We start from the raw sequence: 13021 nt of genomic DNA on the forward strand, positions 1-13021 counted from the left end.
TAATCTTGACTCGGTAGCTCAACCACGATGATACCTGGGTAACACATAATTTTTGAAGAATATGAATATCACAGCTGCACAGTGTTACAAAAATCGGGAATCAGATCTAATCGGTTGAAGAAATCGGGAATCATATCTATTCGGTTGAGTTACCGATTCAGGATTAATTGAAAATCGGGAATTAATCGGAGTGAAAATCTGATGTATTCTAATATTAAAAATATTATTTAATATTTAGTTATTATTATATTAGTTATATTAACAAATATCTATATCACAAGTTCTTTAATTGTTCATAATTAAAGTAATATAGTATTTTAATCTCAATAAATTATCATATTTTTTTTAATTAAAAAAAATTAATAAGAAATAACCGGATTTCAAAAATCGAATCTGTTAGGGATTAACGGGGAGTCAGTATGAAATTGTCAAATTATAATTAATAAACAAATTATCATCTATATTTTAAAATTATGTTACTTAAACAATTTAAAAGCGTACGGCAAGTTTTTTTTTCCTTTTTTCCTATGAGAATAACATTTAACAAAATGTATTTTGCAATATAATCAACGAACACAATAAATCGCAAAACATTTGTGATAAACATTTTATTGCGACTTATCGAAAAACATAACAATGAATTATGTATAAGTTAAATTATTATTATTAACTAAATTTGAATTATATATAAGTTAAATTATTATTATTAACTAAATTTGTTTATTTTATGATAATATTTGACTCTCCAATTTTACCGACATCAATAAAAATGAACATGGCTCCTGTTTGGGTAGTGTACTCCTAGCTTTTTCTAATAATATGTATATACCATGCTCCTGTTTGGGCATAGTACTTCTAATTTTTTCTAATAAGATATCAGTTTTTATTTTTAATGACCTTTTACGATCAAAAGCACTTGTAATAAGTTTATAAAAAGTTGATAATATTAATTTTATTTTTGAATATTTATTTCTTTCTCAAACACTTTAATTATTAGTAAGTTTTAATTTATTTTTCATTTTTAGTCTACTCAATTACTTTAAGGTAGAAATACTTTTTTAGAACATATCCAAGACCGCTATACTAGTAAAAACAGTACAAATATCGCAACACAAAATGGCAATATTTGGTTAAAAAAAGTTGGCATAACTAAACTTTTAATCAAGGAAAACACAAAAAGAAAATGGAAAATTCATCTTGACATAATAATGTATGAGATATTTCCTATTTTCCTTGAATAAGGAACAATCTTACCGGGGGATATAAAAAGGGCATGAAAACATCTCTTTCTGGGTTGGAGACTTGGAGAGAGGGAGGGAGAGAGCAGGAGAAGAAACCCAGCCCTAGGAGATAGAAAAGAAGTCTTTGAATTCAAAGATCTAAGCTTTATAACATTCTCATATAAGGTCAGCTTAAATTTTGTTTTCATTCAATCTAATTGAATCTCTCACTGATTTCTTAATTGTCTTTGCTCTAACTTCTCTCTCTCTCTCTCTCTCTCTCTCTCTCTCTCTCTCTCTCTCTCTCTCTCTCTCTCCCTCCCTCTCTCTCTCCCTCTCTCTCTCTCTCCCTCTCTCTCTCTCTCTCTCTCTCTCTCCCTCTCTGTCTCTCTCCCTCTCTCTGTCTCTCTCTGTATCTTTCTCCCTCTCCCTCTCGCTGTATCTCTACAATTATGCTTGTTTATTTGCATAATTGTATAAGTAGTATTATTGTTGCTTATTTAGTAAACGTGTATACAATGTTATAAGTTTTTTGTTTTAGATGATCATTAGTGTTTTTAACTAAGTAGAAGATTAAACGAAAATAAGTGAAATATTTATATATATGATTTTTAATTGATTTGAAGGAAAATGTCATGAAAGGGAATAGAGTGTTGAGAGTAATTTGTTGTGTGATTAGTGATTTGGCACAGAGGTAGAAGATTTGGTAAAAACAAGTAAAATGTACAGTAATCAATTGATTCGTCATCCTGATTATTTGAGGAAAATCATGCATTTTCGGGATTCTGTTTGTTTTACTAGGTAAAACCATGTGAAATTAGTTGCCATGGTACTAATATAATTGCTAGTAATATATATACTCGTTCCAGTTGTTTGAGGTTTTTTTAAGTCCAAAAAGTTTGCCTTTTTTACTGTGTAGTTTGATATTAGATTGTAGCTATATACTACTTTACCAAAGACAATTTACGCATACAAGTTAGATAACCTATTTAATTTTTTCAATGTTGCTGTTTGATAATTTTTAAGTTGTTTTAAATTTTTTCCCCATCATGCAGTTGTGATGAATAATATTTGTTACTGTGGTACTCACTCGCGTTCGTTGCAATGGTTCTCATTGTGTACACTATCATATAATTTTTTATTCTATTAAATTTTATTTGTTGAATAGTTGTAACTGTAAGATTATAATTTAACAATATACTTAAAGATCTGCGAATAAGTATTTGGTCTATGTGGATCAATAGAAAATATGGATTCCTTAAAATTTTGATTGAGTATTTATCTGAGATATATAATTTGTTATGATGGTGGATTACATACATGTCCATACCTAACACTGTATCTACAGGGAGTCACATGGCTCGTAATTTGTAGAGGTTTATATACTTTAAATCAAGTTTCTCCTTTTGCGGTTAATTTTAAGATAATTTTATGATAGCACATGGCATACCTTTCGATCTCAATTAGAAATTCTTTTCTTGTTTTTGGATTTTTCTGTTTTGTATTTATTCTCGGTTTAAAATTATCAGTTGATACATTTGCTTTCATATAGTAACACTACAATTACTTTCTGTATAGTATACTAAGAATCCTCTGTGTTGGGGGAATGGCAAACTCGAAAGGGCCATCGAGCTTCAGAAGTATGATGCACAATGGCAAGCATTCTTTACTTCCCCCTAAAAGCCCATTCCCTAGTATTCCCCCAGTATATGTTGATCATTTCCCTTGTCCTGCCACTGGAGCTAAACGTATGACAAAGCCTAGAGATGTGAGCTCAAACCACCAGCGCACTTCTTCTGAAAGCGTTCTGATAGAGGATCAACCTTCTTGGTTGGACGAGCTTCTTAGTGAGCCTGAAACGCCTGTTGCCAGAGGTCACCGGCGTTCATCTAGTGACTCTTTTGCATACGTGGATGCAATTAATGCTGCTAACATGGACCATGTAGCTCATGATGAGTATAGGTCAAGAAACATGTCCTCTATTCATTCATGGAAATCACAAGACCTGAATCATCACATTACCTCTCTTCATGCAGAGGCAAACTCTTTTGGCAAACATAATAATAGGGCATGGAATTCTCCTTCAAATGTGATGGCACATGCCGCACATCCAAGTGGACTTCTTTCTGCTAAGGACAATTTTGTTCCTCGTCACTCAGTACCATCAGGTGCTTCTGATGAAGCTGATTGGTTTCCAAATAAAGCCATTGAAAAGTTGGATTCAGCTGAATCTGGCCTGAATGATGCTAAAGCTTTGTCAGAGAGAAAGGATTCATCTTATGCTAAAACATCTGCACCTGAAACTGACACAAAGCGTGCAAAACAGTATGTTTACTCCATTTGTTTTTTCCTACATGATGTTTAAGTTGATTGTACTATATCCTCTAGCAGGCTGAAGTATGTACCTCGCTGAATATAAAGTTATATTAAAATATGTTGTACACAGAAACTGGAATATATATCACGGGGGTCTGCAAAGTGTGATTCATATTTGATTATATGTGTCGAATCTAGTTTCAAAGTTAAAAGCATGAAGCGGCTTAAACCCAAAAAGCTGGAGCACTAGTTTAGTTTATTTGTTTGAAGCAACTGTCAAGCAAATACTTCAGATTTATGTTTTTCTCAAAACGTTTAGGTTATGATTAGATATATTCTGATGGAAATAATGTGTACACATCTATTTTTTGCCTGACACATGACTATCACCATAAAGCAAGTAGATAGATATTTTTGCAATGAACAAGGGCTTTTTAATGTGTCTCTAGATAGTTTGTAAGTTTATTATTCAGTAAATTGTCAATGAAGTGTTCTATATTATACTTTAATCTGTCATGCAAGCACTCCTACTTACGTTTAGAGAATAGAATCCCTCCCAAGAGGATCGATTAACACTGGTACCCGTCAATACTCAACAAAATCTTCTACTCATAGGATGACCCATCAAGAACACTATAAATTTCATTCTAATTTGAAGTAGGCTCAGTATGCATACAGCACAGGATCTTGCTTGAGAAAAGTTATATATGTTATTAGTGCTTGCAGACAATTTGCTCAACGTTCTCGGGTACGAAAGTTGCAATACATTGCTGAACTGGAAAGGAATGTACAGGCATTGCAGGCAAGTATAAAGAAGACTTTAAAATGAATTTTTTATATTATCCAATTAGAAATATTTATGTCCTCTCTGTTACAAAGATACAGGCAGAAGGCTCTGAAGTATCAGCTGAACTTGAATTTCTTAATCAACAAAATCTGATTCTGAGTATGGAGAACAAAGCTCTGAAGCAGCGGTTAGAAAATCTGACTCAGGAGCAGCTTATTAAGTACTGTGAGTATCTATCCCTTATTCCCTATCTGACTGATATTTACTTTGCATGGTACCATATCCAATTCTTTATTATGAACAAACTTACTGCTATGCTGAGATAAACTTATGTTGTGTTTGGTTGGAAGAATGGAATGGAATGAAATTGAATAGTCAAAATAAATGAAAATAGTAGAGGCAGATGGAAAGTTTTGGAAAAAAATTGAGGGCAAAAAATTTGCAAAATTGTTATGATGAGACTTGAGAAGAAAATTAGTACAGGATGGAATGAAACATTCCTTTCCAAATTGGGGGCATGATCTCTAGTACAAGGTGTAAGGAATGGAATGGAGGAAGGGATGAAAGTTATAAACATTTGTACATAACATAGTTCAAATTTCATTCCATTCCTTAAATATTCATTCACCCCAACCAAACACAACATTAAGCTTGTGTCATAGAAATGAAAAATAGATTTCCATATAGTCTTAACGTTTAGACTGAATGATCAAAACATCTTGAACTATTGGATTTTTCATGTATTGAGCGTCACAGGTAAATTGTATACTAATAGGAGAAAAGCTGTTGTAATGTTTATGCTTGAAGTATGATATGCACAAGATTTGATGCATATGTATCACATTAGCTTATATTGTATCTTGAGAATGCAAACATGTTGTCAAATGGAGTGGCATTTTATACTGTAGACATGTTCTACAAAGAAGTATTGACGAGGTTATTTTCTTCGTCCTTGGTTACAAGAGGTCAAGGGCTCGAGTCTTTAGTGGGACAAGTGTCTTTTTGAGTATATAAATTTATTATAATTGACCTTACCCATAAAACAAAAGGTAAATTGACTTCACTTGAAGGGCGATATCTGTCAGGAATGCATTAGTATTATTCAGTATTAGCTATAACTGTGCAGCAGTATAGTAAGGTTAGATTGGTCTGTTATTAGTCTTTCACTTGTGTGTGTTGGGAGTCCTATAAACTCTGTTATCTTGAATTTGAATACAGAAAATGGAATCTATTTCCACCAACTGCTTCTCTCTCTGAAACCCTAGTTTTTCCTATAAGTTTTTCTGTACTTTTCTCTAGAATTCTCTCAAATATGTCTGTTATCTTGCTAATTTCTAGTAGTAAACGCTGTTTCTTAATTGTTTCTCTACAATCCTAGCCTATAAACACAGAAAATCACTAAAACATTTACAAAATCAGAAAAATCAATGGTCGATTCATGACAATATTGTTGTTATGGTATTAACTCGTATCATTTGTCTGGTTCGTATATCATTTGTGTTTTGTCCATATACCGTCATCTACTAAATCATCACATATAAATGCCTAAACTAATGTGTATCATATGTATATATAGTCACATATCGGTCAGAATCAATTTATAAGTTTAGTCAAAATTAGAACTTGCAATATTTTTTTGTGAGTAACAAAACATGGTTTTCTGCAATACAATGTTGTTTTCCCTTTATTTCACAACACATGTATAAGAATAAATTGTTTTCCTACATATCACAAACTACCATAAAACTTATAAAAAACAATTATGAAAAATATTACTACTTCATAATAAGTACAATACTATGTATGTTAAGAAAAAGTATAATGTTATAGAATAAATGACTTTGTTCTAAAGTTCTAATATTAAGGTGGCTCTAAGTGGAACCTGAATCTGTATGTGTGTGTGTGTGTTAAATCCTCCTTAAGAACTCCGCCACTCCGTGTCTTTTAAAATAAAATATAAAATTAGCATTTAGGCTTTTACATCTTGAGTTGGTAGTTAATGTTCCTACCCTGTTTTGTATGCAATCCTTTGTCTTTCCTCTTCAGTTTTGTGTATAGTCTAGATATTTTTCAAGTATATCATACTGTCTGGTTAATAACACTAATATGGTCAATGTTCTCAGTGGAACATGAGGTACTGGAGAGGGAGATTGGAAGGCTGCGAATGTTGTATCAACAGCAGCAGCAACCTCCACAACAGCCACCATCTTTCGGCCATCGGCGTGCTAAAAGTCGGGAACTTGATTCTCAGTTTGCGACCCTTTCCTTGAAACCCAAGGTTTCAAGTTCTGGCACTGACACTATATCTGGTCCATTACACAGCTAAGTATTATATACATAGCTGGTGGATAATGCTTTGCTCAACAACTTATATTGCTTATGATGCCAACTACCAAACGTCTAAGCATTTCCGGTGCTGGCTTGAGAAGATCTCTTTATTTGTGCTGATGTCTTTACCTTTTTTCTTGGTCTACACACTTGTGTTCCAATCATCCTATTTTATGGGGGTCATAATCTTTGTTGATTTAGTAGCTCATATGCACCTGGTGGTCCTGTCAGAAATTGCGGTCAAGGCAGAGAGTCACCGGAGGTGAATCCATGGTAGCATGTCACTTTAAGATCGCCCAATTCATTAAATTACTGTTAGTTTCTTGGCCTATTTTTCAAGTAACTTGTAGGGTCCTCAAAAGTTGCATGCCCTACGTATAAATTTAATCTTTTGTACTCTTAAAATTTGCAAGTTACTCTAGATTTTTCTTTGGGCTTTCATATGTGTAGTGTTAGCAAATTTAATCTTATACTCCCTCCGTCCCACCCATTTCTTATCGAATGGGTTGGGCACGGAAGTTAAGAAATATATATAAAGTAGTTGAAAAGTTGAAGAAAAATGGGTAAAGTAGTGGGACCCATTGATTTTTAATGTATAAAAAGAAGATGGTGGAATAAAAGTAGTGTGAAAAGGAAAGAAAAGTGGAGAGGTGGTGGGATCTATTGACTATTTTTGGTAAGTTTTGAAATGTAAAGAATTGGGTGGGACAACCCAAAAAGGAAAGTGTAAAGAATTGGATGGGATGGAGGGAGTATGTATGCATCAGGATCATGCCAAAGTAGAACTTTTTGAAATTGGGAGCTAAAAGAGCGTCCTAGCAGAAGCCTTAAATATATTGTAATAAAATATGATATTCTATTGATTTAGGACATTATACACATGCATCTACTTAAACATGTGTCCTAAGAGCAAGTCCAACAATGTCTTAGAAAATGCCTTACAAATATAATAAAATAAAGTGTCCTAATGATTTAGGAATCTTTTTGATATATGAACTCCAACAACATGCCTTATAATTGTGCCTTATTATTAAACTAATAATTTATTTGAATTAGTATCGAAGGGAAGTGATCTGTCAAAAAAAAGTATTAAAGGGAAGTGAAAAAGTAAGAGGAAAGGGATGCATTGAAATGGCGAGAAGTTAATATTTTATTAAGAAAATTAATTTAAGACATGCTTAATATTGCCCCAAAAATGAGGCACTTGTGTGGTTTAAGGCACCACAATGACATTGTTGGAGCATACATTTCATCCAAATACTTTAAATTTTAACTTAGGATATCAATTTAGGGCATTGTTGGACTTGCTCTAATACTAAAATATATTAATATAGAACATGCCTCAACTTCATGCCTTAATACTAAAATATTAATAAATTTGAATACAACTATATTGACAAGTGTGAAAAGAAGAGAAGTGAATATTTTATGGATCTAAATAGTTTAAGACAAATGTGGTATTCATGTCTTTAATACTAAAATATTAATATATTTAAATACAACTATATTGACAAGTGTGAAAAGGAGGGAAGTGAATATTTTATGAATTCAAATAGTTTAGGACTAGTGCGTTAAGACACATGTTGAGGTTAATATTTAATAATATTATCACCCTCCAGGAATAACCACGAGTTAGTTTGAAAGTCCAAAATTCTTTACCTTCCAATCGAGTTTTTATTTTTATTTTTGATAAAAAGGAATCAATTCATTAATTAAAAGTGATACGGCATCTATAAATACAATCGAGATTGGACAGACGCGGAAGAGTATCGCTGTTGAATCTTTTCTTCTTGGAGAGGCAACTGAGGCAACTAAGCGATTTGAATATGATTTGAATATATACACTTGTTTCCATTTGATTGGTTTTCACCTGACTATTCTGAACAATTGACCATAGATGCGATCACATAATAACCTTCAAACCTGAATCAAACCCATAAAAATCATGTCGATCTATAACCTCAGTCATGGAGAAGATCAAAACACATAAAAAAAGAAAAAAAACCAACTCTCACAAGGAGAGACTAACAAAATCCAATTCATTGGGAGCTTATTGAATGAACTTGGCAGAGAGGTTGATATATTAACTTAGAGTAAGGTCGGAGTAATGATCATCATTACGCTTATTCATTAGAGTGCATCCTCGACAGCATCAGGCTCTGTTTTCATTCCAATGCACAAGTCGTCCCCTGTTTGATCTGTCACGGGCCTCAGAGGTGATAGGATTCCTAATCTCATGTCCAAACATCGACTCACTCTTGCTCCTAACCTTGCTGTCTAGGGGAAGGATTAGAAGCAGAATCAAAATTAGCCTCAGAATTCAAACTGTTATAGTTGTGCTTAGCTTCTTGCTCTGCTACAAGCAATTCTGCGTTAGTGCTTTGAACTAAACGAATTAATTCTCAGCCCTCCTCTACTACCATTGTAAATTTGTAATGCATCTTGTGCAATTTGACAATACAATTCACAGCTACACATTCTTGATCCTTAACCTAATGCTTCCACACTCTGGCATCTTTTAACCTAATGCCAATAATAGTGATTAAGGATAATATGTAGCAAGCAAAAAAAAATTAAAGACATCGAGAAATACTGGTATGCAACTACAATAGCCTATTATAGACATCAATAATGTAAAAAAAATAAACAAACTGGAAAATGGAAATTTTAGCCTATTACATTACTGTTCTTCCACAGTTACAAATATAGAGCTACCTAAAGATAATTATAGCCCAAAAGCTAACAGAATTATATGAGAGCAGATACTACAATAGTATTACAGTGAAGACCTGGGAATGGGATACAGATTACAGCAAACTTTAGTTATGGCATTCTAATCTCCATCCTCCTGATCTTGAGGCCCAATTCTCTAGCAATGATTCCAGCAAACCATTTTGGTTTCCCTGCCAGCAACATCAGGTACCCGGTGATAAATGCAGGCACCACTCCACACCCATATCCAATCGCCACGGCTTCCCAACATAAACCACTGAAAAAGTAATATTCATCCTCATCTTCTTCGTCTTCTTCTTGTGCCCTCACATATTTTTCACACTTTTTTGACAAGGGTTTTCCACACAACCCAAAGTTACCAGCATAGCTACTGTTTTCAAATGTATCGAATTGCGACCCTTCTGGAATACGACCTCTAAGGTGGTTGCAAGATAGATTAAGAAGTGCAAGTGAATATATACTAGTGAGCTCCTGAGGAATTTCTCCTTCAAGTTGGTTGGATGAGAAGTCTAGTGACTCCAACACACTCAATTTTCCAATTGAGCGTGGTATGCGGCCTGTGAGATGATTGTAAGATAAATTGAGATATCTAAGTGACACTAGATTTCCAAGGTATTCGGGAATCTCTCTTTCAAATTTGTTCTTTGATACATCAATAGTTGTGAACACAGTCAAAATTTTGACTAGAACAATCTCCATGCCTTTAATCACTAGAGCTGTGGAATCACTGTAATACTCCTGCTCCATATAACTACGCTTTTCCTTATTCACTTCACCATTCATCATAGCCTTGAAGTTTCTGAAGTATTTTTCTGGCAGAGGACCTGAAAACTCATTGAACGAAAGATCAATGATTCTCAAGCTAGGAAATGGGTGTACAATGTTGGAACTCGTGTTTATAAAACCATAAAACTTGTTTGATTTGAGAACAAGAACTTGGAGATTTGGAAGAGCTTCCAAACACCGGGGGAATGTATCATTTATCTGATTACTGCCAAGATCAAGAACGGCTAAAGAATGAAATTCAGCAAAAGAAGAAGGAATGCTTCCTTGTAATCCATTTCCATTCAGATTAATAGTTTCCAGGTTACGGAAATTTGACAAGGTTGCTGGGATGTAGCCCTGAATTTTATTCATACGCAGATCCAACACTTTAAGACGAGTCAAATTTGTAGGACAACTGGGGAGTACACCACTCAAGTTGTTGTGAGACAGATTTAGAATCTGAAGAGAGCTGGAATTACACATCAAGGTGGGCAATGATCCATTCAGCTTATTGTCTTGGAGATCAAGATAAGTAATATAAGCCCAAGGCAGTTGCTCAAGACTGCCTATTAGTACGTTGTGAGAAAGATTCAGATAGGGAGCTGAGCCCCTTCCCACCGACCCAATCCAGGGCGGAATTTCCCCTTCAATGTTATTGTCTGATAGGTCTAAAAAACCCAGGGAGATGTCTGCATCTCTGGAAAAGTGTGGGAAATCTTTCATGTTGCAAGATGACAAGCCCAAGCGGTTAAGCTTAGGAGGGAGAGTGGCCATAATTGTACTTCTCACTGAAAGACTGTTATGAGAAAGTTCAAGACTTTCTAGAAATTCAAGGCCAGAGAACATTTCCAAATCCAAAACCCCGCTGAAATTGTTTGATGAAAAATCTAGGAAAGTGAGATTCACAAGCTGAGAAAATGAATGTGGAATGGATCCATAGAGTAAATTGTTGGAGCAGGAAAAATACCGCAGCTGTGACTGAGAAAAATCAAATTCATGCAGTTCACCAGTAAACCTGTTATAGTCTAGATGTAATTCAATGAGCCTTAAGTTTAAAATGGTTGGAATTGGGCCATTGAGATTATTCCCACCAAGGCGCAAGTAAGCAAGCTAACTAAGGTGCCCGATTGATCGAGGTACTGGCCCAGACAAATTACAAGAGGTGAGTTCCATACCGTCTAACGACTCCAAATGGCCTATTGAATCTGGTATACCTCCATCTATGTTGGTGTATGAAAAATCAAGGTGTTGGAGAGTAGCGCTACTTCCCCACTTAGCTTCGGGTAATTTAGCTGTCAGGTTGAAATTATAACTTAAAATTAGTGCTTCCAAGTTGGGAAGGTTGAAAACCTCTTGGGGTACTTTTCCAAGTAGAAAACTTCCCCCAAGATTAAGAACTCTTAAAGAAGTAGAGATATTCACGGGCAAAACAGAAGGAATGTTGAACCATTGAAGATTAAGTACCCTGAGATGAGTTAAATTCTGCATTAGTGATTTAAACACTTCTTCATCAAGTTGAGGAAAATAGTTTCTACTAAGATCAAGTGAGACCAGGTTATACAAATGAGAGATTTCTGAGGGAACTCTTGCCGATATTCCAGTACCAGAGAGGTTGAGATGCGTCAAGCCTTTTGCAAAGAAACCAAATTCGCGAGGGAACTGAGTGGAGAGTATGAAGTCATTTTGAGAAAGATTGAGGAAGCGGAGACGAGAGAGTTGGAAGAGTGTGCTGTTTGGGAGAATGGCTCCTTGCAGCTGACCGCAGCTTAAGTCCAGCCCGATCACGTCCCCTGTCTCCTGGTCACAGCTAACTCCCTCCCATGTGCAGTGATCGGAACTCATGCTCCAATTCATTGTCTTTGGGTGTGAAAGATGGGAAGTCATAGGCTTAAGTTCAAAGTAAGAGAAATAGGAGCAATTTGAAGGAGGGGCGATTTTGAAGCTTTGCTTAAACCGAAATAATGCAATTTTTTGTGAGTGAGGACTCAAGGAAGCAACTTGGTGGCATTGCACGAAGAAGATGAGCATCACAATGAGCGCGAAAAAACAGGAAATGAAATTTTTCATTATCATTTATCCTTTGATGACAAGAATGAGTCTGAACTACTTATACAACTTTCTTGCACCTTCGAGGAAATTAAAAAAAAAATGCAATCTTTTGGAAAGAAAAGACTAAAGCATGAGCAAAGACTAAAGCTGTGAAGAAGTGAAGAGAATAGTCTTTGTTAGCTGCTTTCTGAAACTCATGCAATTTCGAGGAAATGATAGAAATAATACAAACTATCACGGGCGGCCATAAAGTTAAAACTGCTCATATTTTGATTGATTCAATATAAAATTCAAGAAACAATGTGCAGTAACAGACATTCTCGTTTAAGATTTGATATCGCTGTATAAACTCTATATACACTGATTGCAGTAGAAGCATATATAGAGCAGTTAAAGACGAAGAACAAGACTTGAGAATCGGAAGGTGATGGGACTTGGAGAGCTACTCTGAAGCTGGAATACAATTCCAAGAAAAGGAATGAGATAATGAAATCATTAAGTTGAGGTGGTTAAATCTGAAATATTGCTTTATATTCTTTTATGAGCCTGTCTACTTGTTATGGTGTGTGTTTGGTTAATTATATAAAAATTGTATAGTATGTGTACTAAAGCAGATTTAGAGCAGTTCCTGAGCCTGGAATTTTACAGACCAGAACTTCTGAATTGATCAAGCATGCGATGTTAAGTGTTAATCTCAATAAAACATGATAAACGATGGTGTGAATCAGTCTCGGAAGGCTACTTTTGGAGCTGGAATGCAATTTCAAGACAGGGAAAGAAATAGTGCAGAAACTCCTAGCTAACACGATAGTTGATAGTCTTT

General features: G+C 34.8%; 2 protein-coding genes across 3 annotated transcripts; one reads left to right on the forward strand and one right to left on the reverse strand.

Annotated features, from left to right (window-relative positions):
• Positions 1–1265: 1265 nt before the first annotated feature.
• LOC108206653 (uncharacterized protein At4g06598) lies at positions 1266–7092 on the forward strand. 2 transcript variants are annotated; one of them, XM_064094544.1, is made up of 5 exons: positions 1266–1406; positions 2799–3545; positions 4263–4342; positions 4426–4548; positions 6447–7092. In XM_064094544.1, exons 2-5 carry the CDS (start codon positions 2827–2829, stop codon positions 6647–6649), a joined length of 1125 nt encoding a protein of 374 aa, XP_063950614.1. In that variant the 5' UTR covers positions 1266–1406; positions 2799–2826; the 3' UTR covers positions 6650–7092. The 2 variants fall into 2 exon arrangements, with proteins under 2 accessions (XP_063950614.1, XP_017232533.1); XM_017377044.2 differs by having other exon boundaries at positions 4263–4338; positions 4416–4548.
• A 2382-nt stretch (positions 7093–9474) lies between these two features.
• Positions 9475–12003, reverse strand: LOC108193375 (receptor-like protein 9DC3). The gene is made up of 2 exons (XM_017359996.2): positions 11325–12003; positions 9475–11174 (listed from the first exon to the last, which is right to left on the reverse strand). The coding sequence occupies exons 1-2, from the start codon at positions 12001–12003 to the stop codon at positions 9475–9477; spliced, it is 2379 nt and encodes a 792-aa protein (XP_017215485.2).
• Between the last annotated feature and the right edge of the window lie 1018 nt (positions 12004–13021).

Source organism: Daucus carota, chromosome 1 (genome assembly GCF_001625215.2).
Source record: "Daucus carota subsp. sativus chromosome 1, DH1 v3.0, whole genome shotgun sequence".
In the NCBI taxonomy this organism is placed as follows: Eukaryota; Viridiplantae; Streptophyta; class Magnoliopsida; order Apiales; family Apiaceae; genus Daucus; species Daucus carota.

Coding starts and splice junctions, on each gene's coding strand:
- LOC108193375 (XM_017359996.2), bottom strand. CDS start 12,003: ATGAATTGGAGCATGAGTTCCGATCACTGCACATGGGAGGGAGTTAGC. Junction 11,175..11,324: donor CCATTTGGAGTCGTTAGACG/GTATGGAACTCA, acceptor AATTACATCTAG/ACTATAACAGGTTTACTGGT.
- LOC108206653 (XM_017377044.2), top strand. CDS start 2,827: ATGGCAAACTCGAAAGGGCCATCGAGCTTCAGAAGTATGATGCACAAT. Junction 3,546..4,262: donor GACACAAAGCGTGCAAAACA/GTATGTTTACTC, acceptor TAGTGCTTGCAG/ACAATTTGCTCAACGTTCTC. Junction 4,549..6,446: donor GGAGCAGCTTATTAAGTACT/GTGAGTATCTAT, acceptor CAATGTTCTCAG/TGGAACATGAGGTACTGGAG.